Here is a 27,237-nt window from a genome sequence, read left to right on the forward strand (position 1 = left end):
GATTAGTACAGGGCGTCAATTGGGCGAGCGCTTGACGCTCTTCTGACACTTTCAATCTCTTTTAAACTAGCTGTGTGTATGGAATACCTTAAACAAGCTCAAAGAATAAAGAAACAACATGGAATAGGAGATCCGCAGTGAAAGCTTTCCGCCGTGTCGATGGTAATGGTGTGCTTCAAGATCTTGAGATGATTATAGCCTGCAGCGATCCTCATCTGCCTCGAGGATGTTCTTGTTCAGCATCCCACCTACTGGGACAGCTGGACGTCAGTGGTCCAATCTAGAGGCTGATCTTCCAAAAGATGGATATTGGATGATCAGAGGGCTGTGTATGTAGGTACCACGGTCAAGTATGGGAGCGTATGATGTCGCACTTCAACTTGCTACTTGCACCGCTGGAGAGGATTATAAAATCCCTTTACGTGCGTTGATAAATAGGCACAATTCACTCGAATCGTCCTGATATTTCAGTTAGATTAGTGGACAGGGGAAAGATAAGATTAGATCCGGAATTGCCGGTCGCGGTGGGCCAAAAATGGGACGGTTCCTAAAACGGACAAACTATCTTGGCTGTTTCTCGCGCACGCACCACCTCACATCTTTCAACGCCGGTTTGTTGTCCTCCACACATTCTTTCCTTCCTCGACGTCGTCCTCAACCCCCTCCTCGTCGTCCACCACGTCGTCCAGAGGCTAAAGAATGCCGAGTCCATCGCTCTCCCTGGACTCGCTCAGTTCTCCCTCAACATCGCCTTCACCACCACCCCAGCCAGCAACCCAGTCCAAAGGCAGATCCGCTGCCTCATCCACCAAGCCACCATCCTCGACCGCGGAAAAGCGAGACGCAGTCATTTCAGGTCTCAACTCTGACTCTGAGCTCTCAGAGCTGACCGAGGACGAGCAGGACAACAACCAACACCCAGCCAACGATTCCAAGAAAAGGTCGTCCGCTCGTAGTACCGACGAACCAGACTCCTTGGATAGCGATAAACGCCCCTCCGCATCCCATCGAACCACAAAAGCAAGGCGGAAAAAGCGGAGCAGTATCGTCCCAGCGCCAATGTGGGGATGGGCCAGCAAAGAGCAAAGGGCCCTGGAGGCCATGGAAGAAGAAGAGGCCAGCAAACGTGAAGAAGAGGAGGAAGAGGAGGAGGAAGAAGAAACTAACGGCCCCCCGCGAGCTATGGAGGAAGAAGAAGATGACGATGAGGGAGAAGACACCGTGCGCGGTGGCCGTGGCCAAACCAAGAGCCATCGACCAGACACCTGGCGTTCTGGCAAGGGCAAGCCTGTGCGTGCTCAATCACGAAAGGTTTCTTACAGGAATCTCGACGCCGAAGAGGACGATGTCCCCGACGACGACGACGATGACGCGGACCCGACATACAAACGGAACAACGTGTCATCGAGCGCCAACCCACGGTCTAACGGCGTCCCAGACGACGAAGAAGTCACTTCAGACAACGAAACTCTCTCTCGTTCTCCCTCAGCTTGGAAATCAACGAACCCCGACCAGGAGGATGGCGAAGTGTCTGACACCAGCGACGCCCCCGCCGCGCGGAAACCCCAAATCCGACGACGGGCCACCACCGCCTCGAAGCAAATTCAGGACGAAGAAGAGGAAGAGGAAGACGATCCACCCTCTGACGTAGAGCGTGGAGCCACTGGCTCAGGCGACGAAGTCAGCGGCAACGAAACCGAGTCAGAAGCGGACGAGCCATCTACGACCACCAAGTCGCAACCACCCAAAGCGCCCGTGTCCCCTAATGTGCCCGCATCTCCATCCAAGTTAACAAATTCAGACCCCAAACCTGCATCCCCGACTATCCGAACCCTCGCCTCCGCCGCTGAAGCAACGAAAACCATCACCAACATCAATGCTGCAGCCGCGGCTTCGTCCATCATGGCTGGATCGAATATCGTCGGTAAAGACGCCGACGTTCAATCCTCCACTGTAACTTCTCGCGAAGGCTCTTTGGCGCCTTCTCCTAAAGGGTCTGATGACGAAGATGAACAGGACGGTCGTCTCTCACTCGCATCTGTCACCAAGAAGCGTCGGGAATCCCTCATCCAAAACGCCGCCGACACCGATCCTGCGAAAGGCAAATCCAATCCCAAGAAGCCGGACCCAGACGGAGATGTCGACATGGACGGTGAAGTCGAGGTCGATGCCGAATTGCCTGAGGGGACCCCTGGCCAAGATGCGGATCCGTCTGTGGGAGACGTCGACCCCGATGGAGATGTTGACGTCGATGGCGAAGACGCCGCCGAAAACGACCCTGACGGCAACGATGACGGCGAGAATGGTGACGGGGACAACGACGACGACTTGGATCACGACAACGAACTCGAGTCAGACCTCCAACCTGCCCACAGGGCAGAAGCTTTGGACGTCCTCGCCAGCATAGAGCTCAAATTTGCACTCCTCCGCGAACGTGTCTACGTTGAGAAAATGGAGAGTTTGGCTTGGGAAGAGGAGCTTGTCAATATGGGTATGTGCTCGCTTACATCTCATTCACTTCCATTCTGACGTTCTTGACTTCCCAGGAACGCATCCCGAAATGATTTACCTTCTCGGTGAACTCAAAAACCGACGCGACAAACGCCTTGAACTCGCCAGCAGGAAACGATTGTACGAGATTGCCAGCATTGGCAAGCGGAGAAGAGCCGACGAAGATGCCACCTGGAGTTGGTGGATGGTGCGTAAATTGCTTGTCTATCGTTGTCCCTCGAGCTCACAGCATTCCAGTTCACCCGCGATGAATTGCAAACTGATATGATTTCCGAGACCAATCGGAAGAAGCGCCGCCTTGAACGAGAGCGCCGCTCGATTGAGCGACCTCAGCCAGGTTAGTCGGTATTCCAATTGGAATGACGTTATACTCATTTGGCTTGCCTAGTTCGCCGCATTCCAGCGCCACCGACCTCAGTCCCTCCTGCTCCCTCATTCAGAACTATTCTGAGCAACCTCCCATTCAATCACTCCAAGAACAAGATTTCGGCCTCGCCATCCAGTGGTGTTTATGTCTTTCCCGAGCTCGGAACCCTCCCATCCAATGATGTCGCCTCAGATCTCGAGTTTTTGCACCAGAACCGACGGCATTCACACCACTCCTCCAATTATGATTCGCACCGGCCCATGTCTGGCTTGTCAAATCCTCCCATCGTCGGTCCGGGAATGATGCGCAGCGCCTATGATTCACAGCCTTATCCCCCGCCTGCTATGGAGCCTTATGGACGCGCGATGGCTCAACCACCCACGTCGTTTCCTCCCTATAGCCATCATCAAGGACCTCCGGGGCCATCGCAGCCAGTTCATGGATATCCGCCTTACGCAACTGCACCGCCCCCTGGACCCGTGCACCACTCTGGCCCACACCCAAGTAACGTAGCTTCGGGAAGTTCGAGTCACAACCCCCGCCACATGGATCGAGGTTGGCGGGAAATGGAGGGTGAACACGCAGGGGGACATCCGCCTTCCGGTGCTGGTCATCAGTTGATGCCGAACCACCCATACTTTGGTCAGGGTGCGAATGGCGGCCCTGCCAACACCTACCCTCCTGTTCAATCGGGTCAGCCCCAGCAAAATGGGAGGAGACGATCCCCTTCTCCCATCCATGCACCCAACGGTGTTGACAGCGGCAAACATGGTCCGGGTGCTGCTCCGGCACCTGGAACATGGTTAGGGCCGGGTATGGGCATGGCTCATGTACCTTTGGGAGTCAAAGGTGATTGGGGAGAGAACAGACGTGTGGCTGGAACCATGGACTCTGTGATCGACCACGATGGTCGCGAGCGCATGGCTAGGGAGCATTGGGAAAAGGAGGCGCAAGAGAAGCTTCAGCGCGAGAAGGAGCGTGAACGACAGCGGGAAGAGCGGAAGGAAAGGGAGCGCCTCGCCATGGAAGAACATGTGAGGATACGCAAACAGCAGGACGAGCGCGAGCGTGAACTCCTTGCTCAGCATCGTGCCCATCAGCATCGACAGGGATCGACAGGCCAACATAGCCATGGACCTCAGCCGGTCCCTCACCATCACCACCGCCACGCTCATGGACATCACCATCATGTCGTACATCATCACCATAACCAGGGACATAGTCATGCTCCCCATGCTTCGTCGTCTTCCTCAGCGCATCCTCGTGTGCACGAAAGCCGAGGCCACCCTGCCCGCGAAGAACACCCTCGTGCTGCTCCCATTGATTATCGTGAGCGGGAACGTGAGGCTGAACGGGAGAGGGAACGCGAGGCCAGGATGCAGTCCATGGGACGCCCTCGGTCAGGACCGCCGCACCCTCTCGAGGAACGTGACAGACCTATTCCTGTCCCACTTGCTCTTGGTGCATCTCAACCGCCATCCCAATTAAGCAACGGTTCTTCCCGGCCTTCCTGGTCTGCTAATGACGACGGTTATCGTCCGCCGGCATCCTCTGGTCCTTCTGGGTACCCAAGCTCCCAAGAGCCACACCGCTCTCCAGTGCATCGCTATGCTACCCCAAGCAACGCTCACCCACAACAGCGTACTCCGGCACCTCCTTCGTCGTTGCAAAATAGTGTTGGACCATCTTCTCCAAGTCGCCGCCCTCCACCACCACCTAGCCCTAGCTCTTCCTACCCAAATGCTAGCCAGCAACAATCTCCTCCTAGATATGGCCCTCCCCCTCCACCATCCATGGCGCCTAGGTCTCCCCCTGTCAACCTCAAAATGCGACCACCTTCACCGCTGACTTCAAAGGTCCTTCCACCACCAAATTCTTCGTCATACGCGCAATCGCCAAGGCTGAATGGGCCTGGGCGTACATCGACCCCGACCAGCAATGCCGCCAATGTGCCACAGGGACCTGCAGCCCACGTTGTCGATGCCAAAGCACCAGGTGGACGACCTGTTGCCCCTGACCTTGCACCACGATCGACCTCGCCACCACCGCCAGCAACAAATACCCGACCTGCGTCTGGCATTCCCTTTGGCCCTCCCCCGCCATCAACTGCGGCCAACGGTGATAGACAAGCATCACCCTTGATCCAAGGTCTTCCCCCTCCACCCCAGTCCCACCCACCAAAAGTTGGTTTGCCATTGATTGATGGACATTAAGGAGGCTCTATTCTCCTTTCTCTCTTCTTGATTTCTCTTATATCGCGCGTACTCGTGTATATTTCCTCCTTCGATACCATCCGTGGCTCAAGATTTCAATCTCCGTTCAGAGTTCTCTCTTTCACTTCTAATACGCCTCGATAGAGATAATGGCTTGGAGTAAACTTTTATCGTCGACTATGTATCATGAATTCTTTTTTCTGCCTGTTGTCTTCTTACATCTTAGTCTCGCTGAGTTCAATAGCTCCAATATACTGAATCTTTACTAGTCATCTCATCGCTCCATCCCCGACAACCCGACGTCCGGCTGACAATGCAAGCTCGGGCGTTGACGGGGACCTGGTCTGACCTCGTCGTCGCTGGACGCCGCCAAGGGGGTCTATGGATTCACAGGGGAGAGGTCGACATGCTTCGTCGGTTCGACTCTCAAGCCAGCCTCCTGCAGCAGTCGCCGAGTGGCAGTGTTGCGGGCTGGGCATGACTGCCTCCATACAAGTCGCTTCAACATTCACGCGAGCCCTCCCCCAAAAGTAGATTCAAGTCCCATAGAAGGAAATCTCGACACGGAGCGGGTCCCTGACCTTGGCAAGGAACATCCGATGAAAATGACGTCCGACATACGCCGTCGTCCTCGTCGTCCCCCGAATCCGTCGATCACATTTTTTCAAACGTCTCGATCGCCACCTGTTTGAAGGCCGTATCCTGTCAATATAAGCAGCGAGGATCAGACCTGGGTGCAGAGTTTGTAAGGCGCTTGTCCAGAGGCGCTGAAATGTTTCGAGCCACTGATGCCATTTGGTGGTGATCGAGCGATGGGATGGAATGGATTTGCTGTGTTACGTTGGCGGTGTGCATTTTGGAAACTTGAATGGACTGAAACATGATGAGGGGAGCAGCCTTCCAAGTTCGACGTGGAAGAAGGCGGAGGTATATTGTCATTTTTTACCGAATATCACGCTGGTTTGCCCTTTACATTCGTTGGGGTGACCTGTCCGACCTGGCGATTGGATCAGTGGAATGGCCCTGGCTAGCCCTGGCCCCGTGCTTGTGCGATGGTACGCCGGACGAGGTACTTGTCGAACATGGTGCCTGAGGGTGACGCGAATGTGCTGACCTCTGGGATCCCGTGTGGTTCAGCTTGAAGTCAAGTGTAAGCGGGTGAGAAGAGGTGAGAAGGTGAGACAGAACTTTTGACCTTCATCTCTCACCGACCAAGGTCGGAAATTGGATTTCATTGAATCGTTAGCTATCTCCAATTCAAGGCAATTGGCGGTTGGAACAGATCGCGGTCACAGTCTTCGCATTTCATGATTGTATTCCTTCCGTGTGTCTTTCTCAATTCAAGGGCTTTACTCATCCAAGCTCTTGTCCGCGTGCAAGCAAGACGAGATTACGAGATTTCTCTAGTTCCTGTAAACTCCTGCAGAATGACCTTCCCTTATTTTAGAGGTTCCCTTGAACAGTTCTTGGAGGTGGCGCCTCCCGAGCTCATCAATGACGTTACAATGAAGCGCCGGCAATTCAAGTGAATGATTCGCCACAGAATTCTCAATTGCTTCGTAAGGATTGCGTGGAAAAAACACGAGCTTCAGAGCAGAAGACTGCTGGGGTTTCTTGGATGTTAGAACCGTAGCGCTGAACGCGAGGTCCGACGATGCAGACGCGTCTTGTCCTTGGCCTAGGTCCAATTTCTGATCCGGCTTGGTGGTAATTTTGGAAATAGTGAGCAATATACCATCGGAGCATCGGGAAGGGGCTGCTTGCTGCGCGTAACAGCATGGACGAGGTCGAGTTGGCATCACGGTCAGCATGCACCCTGATGACCCAGCCCAAGGGTTTTGCAGGGGTAAAACCACAAGGGACTGCGTTCTGACAAGCGCCGACTAGGCATTCTTGGACAGCCTGGGTCATAGCGCTCTGAGTCGCGGATGTCACCGTGGCCTGACATTTCATCTCCATAGATTAAAGCAACGGACACGGTCGAGCTGGGAACTCAACTCAAAATTGACACTGGGAGGTTCTAGAAGACACAAAGTTTGCGGAAAATTATGTTGTGCGCCAAAATTAACGAAGTGGTCACGTACGACGCGTCGTGTGTATGAATAGTTCAAAATCCGCGAACTTACCGTGGATGTGAACAGCGACCGAAGTTCGATGGCTAGATGGTGGCGGCGTCGCATCATAGAGCGCACACAACCCTCAGTAACTTGAACGAGAAAACCTGGACTGTTATAGGAAGTTCCAAGAATTTTAAATTGGGAAGGTTGCAAGCGGGGATGAGGGTCCAGGCGACACGGTCTGTCAAGTTAAGTTGGACGGGACCCTTGCGGGGAACTGCGAAAATGAATGAGAGAGTTACATACAGGGTTTCCCTCTGAGGCTCAGACATCAGTCAGGCGTAGCCCGACCACCGCGTGATGTTCGTAAAACCAGGGCGCCTATGTCGAAAACATAAGAAGTTCATTGCAGAAAGTACAAGTGAATGTCATAACGTTTGGTTCATGTGGGAACACATGGTCTGACACCCTTCAGAGGGAGCATTAGAAGCCTTTGGAGTAAAATGCACAGTCAGTGGGTGTGTATGACTCGCTAAAGACGATAACAAAGTGATGATCCAACAAGGGGAAACTGCCTCAAAAGGCTAGCGTACCTTGGGCCTGTCCTGATTTGACTTTCGCGAACCCTGACTGCTGATGTGATGGGACCCTTACCAAACCGAAGAACGCGTTATTAGGCTGTCTTGCCACGTTCTAATGGGCGTCTTCTTGACGTTTCGTAGGCTTAAAATGACGGAGGTGGCGGCGGATACCCGACGCAAAGCCGCATAACTTGAAGAAACTTGGAGAAAAAGCCCACTGAAGAGCTCGCTTTGCTCCGGTGAGGTCATTCAAAAGGTCACCGAAGAGGACACCAAGAATTGGAGCGGAGCACCCAAGGGCTAGTCTGAAAACGCGCTCCTTTTCGAGGTTAGGATGGCAGAGTGTGAGAGCCTAAGCGAGTGTGATTGATCTTCGATGGTCCAATGGTAGAGCATATTCAGTAGGGCGCTTCACGGCGAACTGGCATAGGGAATGAGTCCGAAATTAGCTCGAAGGCGTCCCTGAATTGTTGGAGAAACATCGAGATTTAGAGGGGTATGGAGCCCCGAGAGAAAAGGTAGCATGGGGAGCCATATGTCGAGGCTGTCGTCCATTTTGCTAAGTCCTAGTCTTCGGCCTTGGAGCAAGGTTTGCAAGCATTTTTTCAAAGGCTTCCTCGGACATCGGAGGAGCACGCGTGGTGGCTGTGCGCAACGCGATGGAGGGACGTGGTTGGCTGGAACGGTGAACCAAGGCAATTGCCGCCATGTCGTCCGGGTGTTTTGGCAAGCATGGCGTACTCGAAAAGGGAATGACGCCTATGTTGGGATGTGGAAAGCTACTTTTTTTATGGAAAATGACAAGAAATGAAGCGAAGAAATGAGGAAATAATTATTTTCGTTATCTTTCATCCGCCGGGCGTCGATCACAACAAATACGGGGAGTGGGTGGACCAAGTAATGTTGCAACATCCCCGTTCCTCGACATCCATTACCTGGCCCGAACTGTCCGCTTGCAATCGTCGAGGACGTCGCATACGATGGCCATGGGAGTGATAGCGAACCCTCACGTTCCCTATTTTATCGACCTTAATGGGCATCATCAGGTGCCAGTGAAGACAGAGGCTTCTTCTTCACCCGATTTGTCTCCGGGTCCACCTTCGCTGCAACATTTCCAGTTCAAGTTCAATCCTCCTCAGCCAATCGTCTCTCACGGCTCTGTCGCCCAGTCTCGTAATCCCTCCGAATCCCCTTCTTGTCTTATCCCTCACCCTGTTTATCGCTTTGGCTCGGACTCTGCAAGACACCGTTATAACTTCGATTCCGACCACTCTTGGCCAAATTCTGTGGTCTCCCATCATCTGCCGCCCCCTCACCGCCACGACGGTGTCAGTCTTGCCCACCGACACTTAGACAGGCAATACCACAACGACCAGGAATACATTCGCCCCGCTATGTCCTACAGCGACGAATACGATAACGCTTCCGACCTCGCCGAGATTGTAGGAGATCCCGGACACGGCGTCAACTTTGGAGATGGCGCTGGGAGTGGCCAAGGCAATGATAAGACGGTTAGGCGGAGGAGCAGTAAAGGTGTGCAGCTTGGAACTCAGTCCTCTGGACTTTGTATTCACAATCGCCTTTAGCCTGCGACCAATGTCGTAAATCCAAGTGTAAATGCGAGCGGTCTGGTCCCAACGAGCCTTGCAAGAGCTGTATTCTTCTTGGAACTCGTGAGTTCTCGTCATCTATCTTCCCCAGTGGCCCTGGGGTCGCTCGAGCGACCTACATCACATCGCCAGGGTTGTACCGCCACCCCTACTGTTTCCTGTTCCTCGCTGTGTGGACGTCGACTGACCAACCTCGACAGCCTGCACCTTCCTAGGCCCGTCGCGGAAACGCGGCCCGCCCAAAGGATACATTGACGCTATCGAGGCCCGCCTTCACCAGACCGAAGCTCTCGTCGGCATAATGTTGGCGACAAAGGACCCTCGCGCTCGGTCTCTTCTCGAGGACATGGCAAAGGTACGTTGTCGTCACCTTTCTTCGGATATATTCGTGGACTCGTTTGGAACGCTACACGAGGACCATGCTAGCGTGATCTAACCCCGGTTTACTTTAACCAACTTCTTTGTCTTCTCTCGTGGCTGCGGGGGATTTTCGCGGGAAAATAGTTTAACATGTCTATTCTAGGATCCACTCGGTCGGGAAATTATCAACCGTGTCGATAATTCGCCCTATGGCGTCAAAGGCCGAAAGCGAGACGGTAATCCAGCTGGTACCAAAGCTCGTCCAGGCGGAAATTCCGGCTCGGAATCAGCCACTCCAGATGGGACAGGAAAGATTGACCTGACTTCAACGCAGTAAGTCGTGTATATCCTTTCTTTGAGCAATTCGCCAATCATTAATCATCACATTGACAGTCCATCCAACGAATGGCAAGATCGCGTCGTCGCGATGCTCGACTCTGCGGCGGGCGTCGAGACAGTAGTTTCCATGGACTCTGAGAACGACAGCGCCAAGCCTACCGAAGAGCAGAAGGAAGCAAGCGCGAGCGCCAGTGGATCCAAAGTCAAATCGCCATTGCTGCGGATTGACCCCAACCGCCCAGCATCCACAGAGACGCAGTCTAGCGACGACAATCAATCACCTGGTCGGCGTCAAAGGAGAAGGATAGGCGAGCATGAATTCTCGTCCAACGGGTTACCCTATCCTTCATCAGCCAACGCATCTGCTGCTTCCCTCGTTCTTGGCCCAAACTCCGTTAGGAGACGAGGCCGTGGGTACTCTCACACATACTCTTCGTTGAGTCCCGTGAATCCCATTGTTGGTGACCGGAGAAGCTCAAGTGTCGACAGCCTCAGCTCTGACAGTGAAGACGAGTTGGCGGGTGCCGTGGGCCAGCTCAGTCTGAATGAAGACGAGCAGGTGCGATATCACGGCAAGGCCAGTGGTCTTCACATCCTCAACGACAAGGAGCGTGTGGATGGCCGTAACGAAGGTGGCATTTGGTACGTGTTTCATTTGCTGTCTTTGGCGATTTCTCACCGTCGAAAACAGGCGTTTCCCTAAAGCAAGGGTTTGGCCCCTTGCAGCTCCTAACTCCTCCGCAACACTTGAAGAAGAGGCGCTTGCTTCATACCTCCCCAGCGAGGCAGTTCAAGAGCGTCTCCTCAATCTCTACTTCCGCTTCATTCACTCCGCCTTCCCAGTCATTCACAAACGAGCCTTCTTCGAGGCGCACAGAAAGGGGTATGTCATCTTACCAAATGGATTCCCATGTCTCTAAACACTAACTAACTTGCATTCAGCCACCAAAATTCTTCCATTACCCTTTCTGATTCGGAAAATTCTGAGGGAGCTCTCTCTCATCGCCGTCGTCAGCGGGTACCGACTTTACTGCTCTTGACAATGTTCTCGCTCGCTGCACGCTACGACGAGACGACACCCCTTCCTCCAGATCCATCCCTGATGTGGTCGGCTGGGGACGAGTATCTGGACAAGGCCAAGCTCATCCTTGACAAGGTCTATTCAAGCTCCCGTCCGTCCACATGTCAGGCTTTGCTTCTCATGGGCTACCGAGAAGTTGGTATTGGAGCTATGGCACAGGCTTGGACCTATATCGGGATGGCGATTCGGATGGCCCAGGATCTCGGAATGCACCGAAGCGCTGATGGTTGGGCAAGGGTTGTCCTCGGTGGCCGACTGTTCAATGAGTGGGAGCTCCAGGAGCGCAAGCGCATCTGGTATGGCTGCGTTATCATGGACAAATACGTCTCCACGTATATCGGTACGTTGGGCTCTTACTATGTTTCTGAATGACCGGTGTTGACTTTCGACTCAGGCAGGCCTTTGATGATCTTCGAGCGCGATTTTGACACACCTTTGCCCAGCGAGGATGATGTGAGTTTTTTGCCGCATTAGTCTGTCTGACCCAGCGTGCTAATTTCTCGTAGCCCGAGGAAATGGAGGACTGGCCAGTCAGAATTCCGCAAGAAAACCCTAATCCCATCCCTTGCCACAGAATCTCGTGCTTCAACGCCTCCTCCATTCTATGTGAGTTAGGTTGGAATATGGTCTCCTCCCCAACCCTGATCTTGATTCAATTCTGTCAGCCGGTATTCTGAGTACCATCGTCCAGGCCATCTATGCTGTGAGACCAGTCTCAAGTCGCCACGCAGAGGCTCTGGTTTTGGAAGGCATACTCGATAAATGGTATCTGGAGCTTCCGGAGCATCTCCGCTATGATTCCACTGCGACGAACAAACAAACACCATTACCACACATCCTTACACTCCATATGCAATACTGGTGCGCAGTGCTGCTGCTCCACCGACCTTTGTGAGCATACCATTTCTTCTAAATCCGACCTCTATCCGATGCTGACTCTCGGGCTTAGTATCCGCCCAGTGTACAATGCAAAGCAAAAGGGAGACGGTTCCGAGGATCCTGAGGCTCTCAACATCGCCACAAAGAGCTACGAGCTCTGTGCGGGTGCGGCGAATCATATCACCTCAATTAGTGAGTCTTCGCTTGTCCCCATCCTCTGCGATCCGAGTTTTTATTTTTTCTTCACCCAGTCACTGCCTACGCAGAGAAATATCCGCTAAACCGATGCTCCGTGTTCCTCTGCTACTACCTCTTCACCGCCAGCATCATGCATATCACTACCCGTACGTTTTCACGATCCATCTCGGAAGATTACAGTGTCAGAACCCTTCTTTTTCTAGTCACGACCCACCCTTCTGATCCTCAAGCCCCTCTCGGACTTAAGAAATGCATGGATGCACTCGAGATGATTGAGACTGTCTGGCCAAGTGCAGCTCGTGCGCTTGAGCTTCTTCGTGGTGCCAAAGTCAATCTCCAGGGGTCTGAGATCGTAGCTCAACCACAAGGTTCTGCACGTCCGAAGCGTGCTGCACCTCAGCCGCTGGACGACACCGCTCATCTCAATGGCAGATACTTCAACCCTCCTGCCGATGACCCACCCTCGACCCGCCCCCATAGTCTTGGAACTAACTATATCTACCCCACAACCGCCTCTTTTGCTCCCCACACTCCGTCCACTAACCATCAGTCGCATAATCCTGCGTCGGTCCTCAGTCCTTTGAGCGCCCCCTCTCCCACAGCAAACTACCGATGGCATTCCGAGGATTTCCATTCACATCATTCCTTCAACAATAATGCCCCGCTGTCTACCTCAGTCCTTCCACAGCTGTACAGCACCGGATTTGGTGACGATCGAGCACACGTACCATCATCCACTCGTGTTCAGTCTCATGGAGACCAAAACGGACAGGCGTCATCCAACCGATACCCACAGTATTGGAACGACTATTCGACTTTTCCTCAACTCGGACAGGCATACACGGGACTCTCAGACCAACCCAATTCCACTTCCCATCAGCCGCTGAGCCCACATATGTATATGCAGGAACACTATAACCTCTATAGTGAGTCTCATTCATATCGCCGTGGATGACCTCGTGACGATCATTTCTTTCCAGATACCCAGCCATTTCCGGATCGCTAAGCTATCTTGCAAGTGAAGCTAAAAAAGGTCTTCACGATATTCCTTTCATCTTATTCATTTTCTCTGGGACAATGTTGCTTCATCTTCGCTTCTGCTCCTACTCTCGATATTTATTCGGCACTAAATGTTTGATGTATCGCTTAGCTTTCCCGTTTGGTCTTGATCGAAAAGTCAATTGCTATCCGCTCTCCTGTGTCCAATGGCCATTCCTTCTCCCTCTCATTGATGATCAATCACGCATATTCCTTGCCTAGTAGTCAGTTCTTTCTGCACGATTCCCCTTCACTTACTATTCGATGTAGCGGTATTCCAAATTCACACTTATTCTACTTCATTTACGATCCAGGTTATCCTTGATTTCTTGTTTCTCAAAAAACGTACATACTGCTTCCCCCTAGCATAATCGATCCCCATAGAATACTCCGCCCGCGTTGGCACCGTAATGAATACCCCGGAATGGGCTTTTTAACATGATTCGGAGGGCTCGATTTGGAATTCGAGGATGGCTTGGTTGGTTGAACTTGGTTCTCCCCATTTCCTAATTCATGCACCTTAGCGCACGCGAGTCGGATTTCGGAATCGAGAAGCCCTCAGGATGTCTTGAGAAATATCCGAAAGTGGTCAGCTGAAGAACTCGGGACCAGGTGAAGACCACTGACCAGGTGGCCTTGCACTCACTGACCAGCCGAAGGTCTCGAAACGGGTTCCCATCTTACCATGTATGGCTCGCGGCCCGGTATAATGAGAAGTTGAGGCAAATCGAGAAGCGCACGAAGCCCGCGCCACCAACTGTGGACAGGCATGGCCTTGGAGCATTCGGTTCAGTGCACCGATGAAGATGGTCTTGGTGATAGCGACCCAGAAATGACTCTGAGGAAACAGTGCTCAGTCGTCATACCCAGTGTCACGCTCAGCCCTAATCCTCCCATGGGACCTCGTGTCCCCCGACATGCCCACACCACGGAGTCCACCGGGCCCCCTCCAACTCGATGGAAAGTCTTCTCAGAAAATTTAGAAAATGGAGTGAATGAGAAGAAATGAACCAAAGGAGCATATCGACTGAGCAACAACCTCGGGGCACATCCTGACTTGTGTGTGGACAATCCGCCCTCTCTCGCTTTTGACGATGTGTAAATGGCGGCGACAAAATGGCTCTCGACAAGCTTCTGACCCAAGAAGATCCCATTCGAAGGAGAGCCTGACAGATTATCGATGCGGTGGATGTGTTAAGCACACAAGTGGACGAGTGAGCTTCTTGATTTAAGAGGATTGAATTGGACTGGGTGCGGCTCCGGGGTTTTGAGAAGGACAGTGCTTCACTCGGACATGCATCGAAGATCATAGTCGAGCTGCCACATTCAATACGAGGGCCTCGTGACATACCAGCGGGGACGCTAAGCCTGGCGGTGAATAGACCAAGAAATTCGAGGAAGAAAGAAAGGGAAGGTCCAAAGGAGTTAAGGCCGGCGAAATCAGAACAGAAGTGACGAGAGGCGAGAAGGGGTATGACCACGAGAGACCACGTTTTTGGGAACTGTGATGAAAGAATTTGAGGCTTTTAGAAGGGCGAAGTTTCCAAGAGTTTGGTTGACGGTACCGACGGTGGAGGTAGATCCGGGAATCATGAATTGTCGGGGAAAGGGTGCGGGATACGGGCCGCGGCTGCTGCCGCTGCGAGTGGACTATAGGGTAAGAATGCGAAACGTATGCGAAAGTGCAAGCGTGAAGAGTCCCATGAACCAAGAGCGAAGCCAAAGAAATCTGGTATAATGGTATGGATACACAAGATATGATCGTTCTGTCCGATGACAAGATGGAAGTGTGGCGTCGAGAAGAATCTGTGCTGTATGTATACTAAGAACTGCGAGAGTGAGTGAAGAATCGTTTAGGGAGGAATGGGGAAGGAATCAGCGGTATTAGAATGCGATAGGGAAGGCTAACATCGAAGCATCGTTCGTCAAGGACAAGTGCAAACAAAAACCAGGATCGGATCCTCCTTGGACGCAAAGCATACGCGGGACAAAAGATCTAGGACCCCGACGGTGCCTTCATAACGTTTGATAAAGGGCTCGGCTCAGAGGATTTGATGGGGTACATCGTGACGCCGTTGGTTGTCGGAATCGCTGGGGGCTTGCGTCGCTTAGGCGGAGCCGGGGGTGGTCGCCTCGTCGTACGCTGATGGGTACCAGGATCTCCATTCAGGGTGGAGGACCTGGGCAGCGAGGAGGCTAGTGAAGGATGGCTGGCATTTTTGTGGTGCATCGAAGGAACAGAGCGGACAGTCGAGGCTGCGATTGAGTCGGCGAGAGATCCACTTGAGGAAGACGAACCGGACTCGGAGTACTGGGAGCGAGCGTCGTTACTGTAGGAAGAGGATGCGGTGTTTCTTCGTTGGGGAACAGGCGGGGAGGTTTTAGCCGCAGATGATGTTGATGAAGCGACGGGCACAGCTGACAAGCTGACCGAACTTGCATTGTTGGGATGTCTGACTTGGTCAAGAGGGGAACGAGGAATGGGAGGTGGTCGTGAAGCTTCGGGTCTCAGACCCAAGTTCTCCACGCTCTTGCTGAATTTCATGTTCTTGAATTTGTCGGTGGTCACTTCTAGGTTCTTTGCGGTGGCAAGCGAAATGTGGGATGGGCGACCGAACATTGAGCCAGAATCACTGCTCGGGCTCCCGGGCGGATTCGAGGGGGGAGGACGAGACGCCTTGAGTTGAACGCACCATTCACCAGAAAGACAGCGTTCGACAAGACGTTTGGTAGTTGGGTTGATATCTCGGATGTTCTCATTTGCAATCAAGGACTCCAGCAACGACATAATGTGAGGTCGCTTATAAGGTGTTGTCCGCAGTTGTGTTTTCGTTAATAAGGGGTGAAGAACGCGAAGGTATGTGTGGCGTAGCTGTACCTAGAGGTCAGTTACCACGCCCAGATTTTTTGAACAAGCTACTCACCGATTCGTTACTTTCATCAAGGTTGGAAAGCTCTCGCAGAAATACGTCTACCAAAACGCAGAGATCATTTGTGTAGAAATACTCCGCCAAGCTTTTTGTCGTGAAGAGAACGTAAAGAAGTTTGAGGATCAGGAGTTGCATGCAAAGGTCCTCGGGGGTATGTTCTAGTCTGGGTTAAAATGATTTGAACTCGGTAAAAGGTGAAAGCACATACTTGCTCGATTCAGCATGAAAATTAAGTTTTCACCAAATGTGTGGCTGTTCCCAAACCGTCGAACGAGGATACGAATGATGCGGTTGTTGGATTCGTCCGGCGCCTTCTGAGAGTCGCTTCCGAGTCCCGCCACCATGAACTGCTCGTTGAGAGCAACCTGTTTCCGAATTAGACGAGATGAAATCAAACTCATGCACAGAAACAACGCACAATTAGTTTGATCACAGAGTAGTTGAAGGCATCATCTTGCATGTACTTGGTTTGCTCCACGAGCTCGAACAGATAGTCTATGAAGGAGTCGTCGAAAATCTCTGAAGATGCATGTCAGTTACAGCAATGGAAAGCTGTGTCATCGAAAGGAGCTGCGAAATTGGGCGTGTATGCTGAAGCGGAGGATTGCGCCATAGCCATCGCCTAGAGACTCCCGAGAAGGTCGTGCCAAGAGCGGGAGGAGGGGCATGGAATCAAGATGGTATGGGTCCGAGCACGTGGAAGAGGATATATTGGCCGTGCTTGGGGGGACAAGGGATTGCATGGGGAAGGAGGACAACTCACTAAGATCCACGGCGGTCATCTTCTGCACCTTGCATATCTCATACAACAGTTTGATTCCCAAACTCCTCAGCTTGACCTCGATCGGGACGGGGACTGAAGTGCCGCTGATGATTATCGACCCTCTTGATCCAGCGGCGCCAAAGAATGTGTCCTCCACATCCGGGTCAATCTCGACCAAGATGTGATCCATCAAATGCGGTATAATGGGTTGCCAGCGTTTGTGATTCTTCAGGGCTTCGACTCTGCGGTGACCATGGAAGTAAAGCGTATTGTAAAGGATGAAGAGAGTATGCGGGTCGGTCGTCTTGAAGAGCATAGTCAGTAACTGGAGAACACGGGTGAGATACCGTGCACACCTTGAGAGCATCTTCCACCACGATCTCACACATCCTTTCCGAGTGAAACTGGAATAGCTCGGAGTCCAGTAGAAGTTCAAAGGCGTGTTCCAGCTGCAATGGGCTCTGGAGGTATTGTTCTTCGGTGGATTAGCTTGGAACCAGGGTAGCGACGAAAGCGCCTACCATGATATGTCGCACAGAGCGTCAAAAATCGCCTCAGCGTCGAATCCAGTTGCGACAATGTTGGTGCGTCAAGCTCATTGAGTCCTTTTATAATGTCATCCAGTTCTAAACACGTTAAAGGCGGCCTGCTTTCAGCGTTGCTTCATAAAGTAAGATAAACTGGACACCTACCTGACCAGAACTGCTGAGCTGTCTCCACGACGTACACGATGCCTAGATGGTCCTCCATGACCAGCGAGGGCATCGAAAGAGACTGTTGGTGGACCATATCCTCGTTGCGGCGCCCATAGAAGAGCTCGTGGAGCTGTTTTAAGGTTGAGGAAGAGATCAATTTCTACCTTCAGGGGCTTGGGTTGCCACCATGCGGTCGCCGATATCGGAGGGTCATGCACAATAAAGCCAAATACAATAAGCGCCGGCCCCAACGCGCGCGGCGGATTGAAATCCTTCGCGGGCATGTTCCCAAAGTCTGAATTTCTCAGCTATCCCCCTAGGTTGTACTCTAAGATATGGACCTCATGAATCATTTCTGTACAGAAAAAGCGGAGAAATCATTCGGTTGTTCCGAGCTGTTCGAGGCATACATCTATCAAACAGGGTACTCCAATAGAAATCGACTCTTGATAGTGCTATCCAAGTCACTCTCTCGCCTTCTTTAACGCGGCATCGACAATCTCTGCCATACCAATCAACGCCTCCTCTTCGAGTGTCCTCCCTATCAACTGAATGCTAATTGGAGCATCCCTAAAAGCTTCAGGGTCGTCTATGAATCTCGAAGTCAGAGCTATCTTAAGAAGTAAAGCGAAAGCAAAGTACTGACAACCCTCGTAGTTGGCTCGATCATCGTCGCCTAAAAGCTCGGATCGCTCGACCTTAATATCCCTGACAGGGTCGACTCTGGATACAGGGATGACGAGGCCCGGATAATCAAGTGCGTTCCAGACCATGGTATAATGGTCAGATCTAGTGCGAGCGTTAGATGGTTTCGGTGGTATGAACATGCGCAAGGGCCAACTTACACTGTTTTCCCGTGGAGTGGCGCTACGTGAGGAGCGACCGGGCAGATGATGGCGTCAATAGGTCGTCCTGTGTCCGTTTGAGCCCATTCTTGACTTGATTGCCACCAATCGAGGTATTCCTGGCGTAAATCCCGCCTCTTCTTCTGCACCTGCCAGAGCTGGAAGGCAGAGACACCTTTAACTTCCGGTCGAGAGACTTCCCCTGTTTCCACCTTGAGCTCCTCCTCGATCGTCATGCTGGATACGAGTGGCTCATCCTCAATGGCACAGGTCATCTCGAAGTCCTCTGCGCATCCAGCCGCAAAGATATTCGCCTGTACGAGCAAATTTATCGCGACTGCCAGATGACATCATGGAAAGAACATACAATTGCATTGAAGATTTCTTTGTGCTTAATCGGTTTCCAGTCGACGACTAATGTTGAGAAAGCACCGTTAGTGTTGAAATTATACCTTCGGGACAGGAGCTCAGAATCTACCAACCTTGGTGTCTTGCAGAGACTAAGGCAGCTTTTACCTCTTCCAAGCCTCTTGTAACCGGGGGATTAGGAATAATCACCCCATCGTCCCAAAGAATACCGAAGCACAATCTTTTGCCTCCTCCGTGGTCATTCAACTTGTATTCATCTTCGCTCCACGCTTTTCGAATAACCAGTGGATCCATCATCCAGGGTCGCTTGGAAAGAACCGTCTTCATGAATAGCTTGATCATTGAAATTCCCGGTGCCATGGGTCCAAGGACAGATGGAACGGACTCCTGACCTTCCAGCGAGTTTCTGCAGTTGCCATATGGTATCCTGTGAAATGAGGGTCTTAACCCATAGATTCCGCAATAGCCAGAGGGGATGCGGATAGACCTGTAGCGATGTAAGCACAAGACTTCTTATCTCGGAAATGGTGACACGAACCCTCCAATATCCGAGCCAACCCCTGAATCGTCGTGTCATCGCCGATCACTATCACTGGGAAATGTCACATACCGAGAGGACTCCCTTGCATTGCTAGAATCACGCCATGTTAGACTGCCTGGAGAGTACAATGTAGGTATACTTACCTATGAGTGCGCCTTCTCCACCGGATGAACCTCCGGCTGTCAACTCTCGGTTGTACGGATTGACCGTTCTTCCGAAGACATAATTGAACGTCTCCGCCCACTGACCATCTTTAGTCCATTAGTGCCTCCTGACAGGTACATGTTCATGCCTACCATGAGAGTTTGAGGTACATTTGTCTTGACAAAGGGTATGGCTCCAAGGGACTCCAGGATATCGACTAGGACAGCATTCTTTTTGGCGACGTCACCAATCCAGGAAACGTAGCCTTGATTCATATGGTTAATGTCATGGACCGTTCGCAAACTCGACGAACACTCACCCATAGTAGATTCAATCCCTTTCACGTTTATCTGGTCTTTGAGGGATACAGGAAGACCTGCAATCCTAACAGTTAGAGATCACTTTGTCATCTTCCATCGCTCACCATGCAACGGGCCAACGACTTCTCCGGTCTTTTTGAAGTGCTCATCCAGCTTTTCGGCTTTCTTCAGCGCTTCCTCGATGAAAATCTCAGTCAAACAGTTAGTCTGAGTCCAACATTAGCCTTCTCAGAGCTCGGGTGTACAGGTGATAGAACATACAGTCTGGTGCGCAACCAAGGCTCTCTTCGTGAATGCAGTCATAACCTCCACAGCAGACCATTCCCCTCGCTTCATCTTGTCCAACAACGCATGAGCACCATCTCCCATTCGACGCTCTTCCTTCTCCGCAATGGTAGTAATCTCAATTTCTTTGCTTGTCAAAAGTCCACAGGTCTCCGGGAACGACATGACGTTGCGCTGTTCAGGGGGAGGTAGTTTGTCGGTGGCAATCAGCCATTCTGTCGGGATCTGCTTCTGCCGCTGGGCTCGTTTCTCGGCGACTTTGGTACGCCATGTGGGCGTCGAGTCTGAGGAGTTGGTGTTGGACATGAGTTCAGTAAAGAGTCGGACGACTTCGAAGTGGTGTGGTTATGGATAAGGTGCGTTCCGGACTCCGCGGGATTGCGACGGCTGACGTCGTCTGAGTACGCATCCCCATTAAGCAACCGTCGTTCCTCTCTTGGCAAATGCCCCTAAAGACCCGAATACTTTGCCATCCAATCCACGACCGAGTGCCACGGTGTCTGCTACAGGGGCCAAAACGCTATAATTTTTCATAGCTTTACTGTAAAGAGTGTGCTAAGACTGTCATGATTATGGATCTACAGAAATGAAGACCTGAAAGAGAAACAATATCTGCTAGAAATACATCTAGAAAGGCGCAGCGTTCGAGGTCGCTGAAGGGGTATAGGGAATGGAGTCTAAGGTAGCCAGTGAGTTAGAAGTCGAATACGGTAGCTGAATGTGGGTATGCGGCGTGAAACAAGTGAATGTTGAGCGAAAAAGGATCGTGAAGTGGTGTGTACCAGAATGAAAGGAACGTGGGTAGGGTGAGGTGGATCACGATTACGAGGGAGTGATAGGTATCCTGTGAAATAAGAGAGCAGACGTCGAAAGCAAAAGGAGAGCAGAAATAAAGATATGAAACAGAAGTGTATGTGAGATGGGCCAATGCAATGAAGCCGAACAGAAATTGAAGATGAAAGGAATTAGATGCAGCAATACAGTCAACACGATGATGCGAAAATAAAAGCTCAAAAAATTATGGTGGCTACAGTAGAATGGCGAACAAAAATGCGAGCAAAGTAAAATGTGCATCGACTTGAATAGAGTCCAGGTCTTAAGCACACCTGTGACTGGTGAATTGACCTAGTTTTGGTCTAGAGTGTTTCAGACGTTGAAAAGGAGAGATGTTCTATAACGACAGTCAGATAGGAACAACAATGAGAAATAGTCAGAAAACGAACCTTAAGCCACCAAAGAGCAATTTCAGCGTCCGGTTGAAGTGGAGGGAGGGTCAAAAAAAGCCAGGTCAATCCCCTTGCGGCGCATTGCGGATTTGGTCGTTGTAGTTCCTCTCACCACAGAAGCGGGGTTAGGCAAAAGGACTGCACCCGCAGTGGGCGCTGGCGGGTGAGCCGAAGGTTTAGGAGGAATTGGCGTTGCCGAGAAGGCCTTCGCAAGGGGCCTCTCCTGGTCGAGCCTCGCCAACTTCTGCTTGATGATCCCATGTCCGTGGAGGTGGCGTTTGCGCTCACGGCGGACGTCCATGGAGAGGGTGAACTCTTCGCCTGACCCTCCATCCGCGTCCACCCCAATCGTGTGGAGGTTGTCATCGAAAGGAAGGCCAACGATGGGTGGTGAAACGTTCATTAAAGCGGGAACGGCTTCCCAGACACCGTCGATTTCCATACCTTCCCGTGTGCAATCGATGACTTGGTCGTGGGCAATCGGTTTGGAGTTTTGAAGGTGGCCGAAGGACTGTGCTCTGAGCGAGGTCGTGGACGAGCTTGGGGTGTTCGGTCCGGTAGACGATGGGGATGTGACAGATCCATCCGATGAAGGTGTGGGCGAAAGTGGTGGCGGAGGCGATGGTGATGACGATGTGCTTGCCGGGGGGGACGTGGGGCTGGGACTGCGAGGGACATCGGGCGAAATAATCCTTTCACACTCCCTCGATTTAACACTAATCCTAAGACGGGGTGCAGAGGGCGTCACGAGGGATGAAGGGGCTGAGGGTGGGGGAGCGGCAGCAACTTGTTTCATAACCAATTTGACTGACTGCGGCTTCAAAGGCTGCAAGCTGGGTTCCGGAGAGACTCCTGCGGGTAGCTGCGCGAATCGGATGGGCTGGCAAAGCAAGCTGTCTTGCGACAGGGAGCCAGCGGGGACAATGTCGATTCGCCCATAAGGGACGTAGGGGTGTTGGCCAATATCGATGACATCGTCATACGAATCAGCAGGCGACGAGGTCGACGTAGGAAGGTCACGACTGGACAAGGCAGGCGATGGAGGCAGGGCGTTATTGTTACTGAACGTGTTGACGGCGACAGGGGATAAGCGCTTGAACATGTTCGTCGCATTTCCGGATGTGGGCTGCAACTTCAACCCAGAGGCTGCGGTAGGCATTGGCCTTTCAGCTTCAAGGGAAATACGCATCCCCAGGCCAACCTCTTGCTCCTCTTCGTCCTCCTCATTGATAGGGGAAATAGGCGACGAGTATATGGGTGTTTCGACGAAGGTATCGAGAGCGAGAGCTTGCCATTGCCTTCGATGGTTCCGCGGCTTCTTCGTCCTTGGAGTGTCATCTGAAGGGAAATCAGACACGCTCTTCGACCCAAAGCCTCCATCCATAGTCGTAAGGGAACCAGTCGCTTCCTCCTCGGAATCCTTCTCTGACCCAAACCCCACCTCGCCTGCCGAAAAACCTTTGTTTGCCTTCGCTCGCTGCCTATGATGCACGGATTCTTCACCACCAGGTTGTCCCAGTTTGAACTTGAACCTTCGTTGACCATGCACGACCTCCGCTTGCGCCCGCCTTCCCAATCCATCTTCAATATCGTCGACGATATGCGTAATATGAGTGATGTCCGCAAAGAATTCGTCGTCATCGTCCTGGTTGCGATTCGCCATAGATGATCTCATGGTGTCGAAGACAAATTCGTCCTCGTCCTCGCTCTCAGTGATGGTGCTGCTGGAGGTTGTGGTTCCACTGGCGCTGCGTAATGGGGAATGGCCCGAGTACAACGAACCTGCGCCAGGTGATCGAGGTGACAGTCCGAGATAGCTGGCGTCGTCTTCAGCGTCCTTGAACCTCTCCTCCAGGTCATCCTCATCTATATCCTCCTCGCTAACAGGCAGCAGTCTTGCAGGCGGCGGGTGGTTCCTCGTCGGCATCGAACGTGGTCGTGGTGGAATCAGGTCGCCCATGGATGTGGGCGATAGAGGTGGGTAATGCCCTTGCGAGTTGGTTTGCCATTCAATCCCATCATCTCCATCATCTTCATCGAACAAGAAGTCGTCGCTCCCGCCGCGGCCCGCCGTGATATCCTCAGCTCGATACACAAACCCGTCTTCATCCACCAAGTTTCCACCACAGTCTACAAAGCCTCCGTTCCCATCTTCCCCCTCCTCGTAGCCCTGATACCCTTGACTCCTCCGAATCCGTTGCTCCCTCGCGCTTAACATGTTCACCCCCATCGCCTCAAGGCTCAACTTCCCCCTTTTCAAACTATCGGCCGGTCCACCAATTATGACGCCTTCCGTGCGATCCCCGAGAGCTGGCACCCCAGGGTTCAGAAAGAGGTAGAAGACAGTTTGTTCCTTGACTGGGCACTCGTACACTAGTCCCTCCTTCTCTTCCTTCTCCTCGGCTGTGTACATGACTAATGCCAGTGGAGAGCTCTGGAAAGGAGTCGAGAGTGCGACGAGAGGGAGAGGTGGAAGTGCCCTATCGTTCCAGGACACGGAGGCTTGCTCGTCATCCACTTTCATCCCCTTTCTCTCCCTCCGTTTCCTTTTCTCCTCCTTCCTAACTCGAATCTCCCACTCCCTCTTTTTCTGGTCCGCGCGGCCCTTAGCACCAGCCATGATCTCCTGCAACATCCCTTCCCTGGACAACTCTCCTGATGCTGGATTCGCCCTGGAAGGGACACCACGCAGAAATGCACCGCAACTCCACGCCCTTCGTCGCCCTCTGACCTCCAACATCTCCATAATCCTTTGTTCCTCCTCCTTGATAGCCTGTGTCGATAATGTCGCATGAATCAATAATGACCGGAGCTTGTGTGTGAGATCCAATAAGTTGGTATACGAGGGCGGAAGGATAAAAGGTTTCGTCGGTTTGGGAGGCGGACTATCCGAGGAAGAGGGTCGGAAGACCGGAGATTCCGGCGTTGTTGGGAAAGAGGAAGATGAGCTGGGTGAGTTGGATGTGGAAGCGCAGATTGGTTCAGGAATGTCAGCGTATTGTTCTTGGTCGACGAAACATTCAGGTTCGGGTTCGGGGGCTTTGAGGGTCTCGGTACTGGGTGCTACCAGTGGGACAGCACCCAAGATATCGGAGTGCTCGTTGACGGTCACCGCCTCGTCGCATGTCACAGCGTACCCATACTGGATCTCGTGGTCTTCAGCCGAAACATCCGTATGCGCAGAGTCACTCTCCCCACAGGAAAGAGGCGGGGAAGAGGACGGAGTAGTCACACAGGTCTCGACTGTACCGCTGGTCTCTGTCTCCGTAGTCTCGCTGTCGCCCGAAATCGAAGTAGTGGCCGTGGAGGTGCTTGTCCTGGAACCTGACCGTTCTCCGGAGGAGAGACCGTCCCCGGTGCTGATAGCGCTGTCCACCTCATCCAGCTCGCCATGATCTTCGCCTTCGTCAGGGTCGCTGTCATCTGAAAATGAACTAGGCACGTCCATAGTGGTAGGGCTGAACCTTCCACTGTCGTCGTGAATGTCATCCTGGTGTCCCATCATCACGTCGGAATCCGCCACAAGCGCAAAGTGCACGAGGCGTCGCGGAGATGAAGGGCTTGACATGGGGGTCGCAGGTTGGACGGGAGATACTGGCGACACTGGCGAGAGACGGGGGGAAGGAGAACTGGGACTTGACGGCTCAGAGCGCGACCCTTGCTGCTTGGACTTGCGTTTCGCGCCCAACATGAAGTTACCCAGACTGAACCTGGATGAGGTTGAACTTCCAGAGGTGACCAGGTGTTTCAAGTTCCCCTCCGAACGCCTTTTCAGCAATTTCGAAGGCGACTTCTTGAGGGAGGGAGTGCCTTGGGACTTCGCGGAATGAGTCTTCTCACGTCTTCCTTCGTCGTGGTCGTCTGCAGCAGCCTGTGCACGGCGTTCTTGCTCCCGCTCCAGACTCTCCTTTTCTAGCAGCTCTGCATCCAATTCCCGCCTCCGCTCCTCTTCACAGCGCTTCAAGATAACCTCCATCTCCTCCTCTGTCCTTCTCAACATACTCTTCAATACCCATGTATAGTACGAGTATGCCTCGCGCTTCCCAGGAGCGTATGGATCCTTCGAAGACGAGTTGGTAGACGTGGTAGCAGCGGAATTGGCTCTTGACCTTCCCTGTGTTCCAGAAACTGAGGGTGTTGGCGGGCGGCGTCTGCGACCACTTCGCGGAGGTGTCGAGGTGACGGGTCCCGTCGAGGTACCTTCTTCAACAGGCTCTTCAACGTCCATTTCGACTTCTGTGTCAGAGGATTCCTCTGATGAGGACGAGTACACAGTGGATGTATCATCATCATCTGCAGCTTCTACCTCTTCAATAGCGGAAGAAGTCAGGAAGGCAGCAGAGGATGACCCTCCGACAGCGAGTCCCGCAAGTACAAAACGACGGTAGGCATCCACCAGAGCTGCTCGTACGCGTTCACGGTAATACTGGGCGCGGGCGTGATGGACAGCCGCCGACGTAAGGGTGGACTCGTCTTGTTGGTCCAACCAATTATGCGGCAGATGTGATCGATGGGAATGAACAGGTGAAGAGAAAGCTCCGAGTTTTGCGAGATCGTCCATACTGCTGAAAGAGTGGAGGGAGAGTGGGTTCACTGGGCCCGAAGGAGCCGGCGTGGGCGTCACAGTTCGAGCGTTGGAGGAACTAGCGGAATCTCGCGAAACTATCGAACTGTACGAAACATGATTTGATGAGTTTGCCGTCACATGAAGCAGTGTGCGACTCACCCGACAGCATTACGGATACTTTGAAGGAAGGACTTTTGGCGCTTGTGGGATTTTGAAGTCGAAGCTTCGGAGGAGATTGCGGACATAGAGTTGGACTGACGCATCACACTAACGGTGAATCTTCGCGCAAGGCTAGGGCCAACGGTAGATGATGATGTGGAATGGGAGACCGAGCCATTTCGCTGGTGAGCTTGCTGTTCGTACTGCAGAGCGAGTTTGGATCGTTCTTCCTCCAGACGCATCGACTGGATGTCCTTCAGGATACCGTGCAGCACCTTCAGAAACGGAGGTAGTTGGCTGTCGCCGGGGTTCGAACCGTTGACGCTAAGAGGGACCGTCCACTCCACGACACCACCATCCACAAATTCGCATCTCACATGGGTGAGTCCTGGACCCTCGTTGTCACCGCTTCGGCTGTTGCGCAAGTCGAAGCGCACGGATTCAAGGAGTGTGGTTAGACCAACGGCCCTGTCGAGCATATGCATCGACCTAGGCAAGTCGAGTTCGTGTTGGAGAAGTGTCGAAAGTTGTGACGACCAGGCCAGCGGATTCGGGTGTCCATGGGTAAAGTCGGCAAAGTCGATGAACAAACGGAATGAAGGCAATGTTGGCGACGGTGGAATCAGCTCCAGCAGCATTTTGGTTTGCCCAAATTCTAGAGTTCGCTGAACTTTTGAATTTCAAGTCGGGCAGTACTTCAGTTTCATCGACTGCAAACTCGAGTCGTCCGAGCACCTGTCGCGTCACTTGGTTAATCCCGGCCCAAGAAACCGTCGGATATGGAAGACGCACCGGTTACAGCTAGCACCAAAGCAAACGACGTGCTCGCAAGTCAGGGCAAGTGGTGCTCGCCGCTCAGTGTCGAGTGCTGTCGACGCTGTTCTGGCGCATTTCAAAAGGAAGGGATGTCGTAAAAGCCAGAAGCCCTCAATATCAAAAGTTCCCAAGGCTCATCGTCTCAACTCAGGGTCCAACCCCGTTTCCCCATCAGAAACGGAACCTGTCTAGCCTTTTTAGGCATTCCAAAAGCCCTGGTCGAGACCTTTTTGGCATTGAAAATGCCTCCCTGGCAACCTCATCCTTTCAAGACATGCCGGATGTGACCAGAGGCTGGATGACCACTCGAATGAGAAGTCGACACTGTCGCCAATAGTGCAGG

The 27,237-nt window shown here is 52.6% G+C and overlaps 6 protein-coding genes across 6 annotated transcripts; 2 read left to right on the forward strand and 4 right to left on the reverse strand.

Moving 5' to 3' along the window:
- Window positions 1–699: 699 nt before the first annotated feature.
- Window positions 700–5,091, forward strand: CC1G_09832 (hypothetical protein; the record flags this gene model as incomplete). The annotated part of the gene is made up of 4 exons (XM_001837798.2): window positions 700–2,491; window positions 2,547–2,698; window positions 2,749–2,848; window positions 2,900–5,091. The coding sequence occupies 4 exons, from the start codon at window positions 700–702 to the stop codon at window positions 5,089–5,091; spliced, it is 4,236 nt and encodes a 1,411-aa protein (XP_001837850.2).
- A 269-nt stretch (window positions 5,092–5,360) lies between these two features.
- On the reverse strand, window positions 5,361–5,946 carry CC1G_15569 (hypothetical protein; the record flags this gene model as incomplete). Its single annotated transcript, XM_002910980.1, has 3 exons — window positions 5,361–5,562; window positions 5,713–5,775; window positions 5,822–5,946. 3 exons carry the CDS (start codon window positions 5,944–5,946, stop codon window positions 5,361–5,363), a joined length of 390 nt encoding a protein of 129 aa, XP_002911026.1.
- Window positions 5,947–9,123: 3,177 nt separating this feature from the next.
- Window positions 9,124–13,672, forward strand: CC1G_09834 (hypothetical protein; the record flags this gene model as incomplete). The annotated part of the gene is made up of 14 exons (XM_001837800.2): window positions 9,124–9,262; window positions 9,316–9,402; window positions 9,555–9,694; window positions 9,863–10,032; window positions 10,093–10,680; window positions 10,730–10,921; window positions 10,981–11,459; window positions 11,514–11,572; window positions 11,626–11,725; window positions 11,785–11,980; window positions 12,069–12,190; window positions 12,250–12,342; window positions 12,400–13,122; window positions 13,177–13,672. 14 exons carry the CDS (start codon window positions 9,124–9,126, stop codon window positions 13,200–13,202), a joined length of 3,114 nt encoding a protein of 1,037 aa, XP_001837852.2. The 3' UTR covers window positions 13,203–13,672.
- A 1,133-nt stretch (window positions 13,673–14,805) lies between these two features.
- On the reverse strand, window positions 14,806–17,692 carry CC1G_09835 (hypothetical protein; the record flags this gene model as incomplete). Its single annotated transcript, XM_001837801.2, has 8 exons — window positions 14,806–16,034; window positions 16,159–16,322; window positions 16,373–16,529; window positions 16,583–16,683; window positions 16,928–17,231; window positions 17,284–17,402; window positions 17,449–17,553; window positions 17,620–17,692. The coding sequence occupies 8 exons, from the start codon at window positions 17,690–17,692 to the stop codon at window positions 15,231–15,233; spliced, it is 1,827 nt and encodes a 608-aa protein (XP_001837853.2). The 3' UTR covers window positions 14,806–15,230.
- Window positions 17,693–18,086: 394 nt separating this feature from the next.
- CC1G_09836 (general amidase) lies at window positions 18,087–20,432 on the reverse strand (the record flags this gene model as incomplete). The annotated part of the gene is made up of 12 exons (XM_001837802.1): window positions 18,087–18,211; window positions 18,269–18,411; window positions 18,468–18,781; window positions 18,835–18,881; window positions 18,950–19,323; window positions 19,375–19,396; window positions 19,447–19,467; window positions 19,521–19,620; window positions 19,674–19,786; window positions 19,841–19,897; window positions 19,946–20,048; window positions 20,103–20,432. The coding sequence occupies 12 exons, from the start codon at window positions 20,430–20,432 to the stop codon at window positions 18,087–18,089; spliced, it is 1,749 nt and encodes a 582-aa protein (XP_001837854.1).
- A 939-nt stretch (window positions 20,433–21,371) lies between these two features.
- Window positions 21,372–26,716, reverse strand: CC1G_09837 (hypothetical protein; the record flags this gene model as incomplete). The annotated part of the gene is made up of 2 exons (XM_001837803.2): window positions 21,372–26,022; window positions 26,079–26,716. 2 exons carry the CDS (start codon window positions 26,714–26,716, stop codon window positions 21,372–21,374), a joined length of 5,289 nt encoding a protein of 1,762 aa, XP_001837855.2.
- Window positions 26,717–27,237: the final 521 nt, after the last annotated feature.

This window comes from Coprinopsis cinerea, assembly GCF_000182895.1.
Source record: "Coprinopsis cinerea okayama7#130 chromosome 6 map unlocalized cont3.6, whole genome shotgun sequence".
Taxonomy (NCBI): Eukaryota; Fungi; Basidiomycota; class Agaricomycetes; order Agaricales; family Psathyrellaceae; genus Coprinopsis; species Coprinopsis cinerea.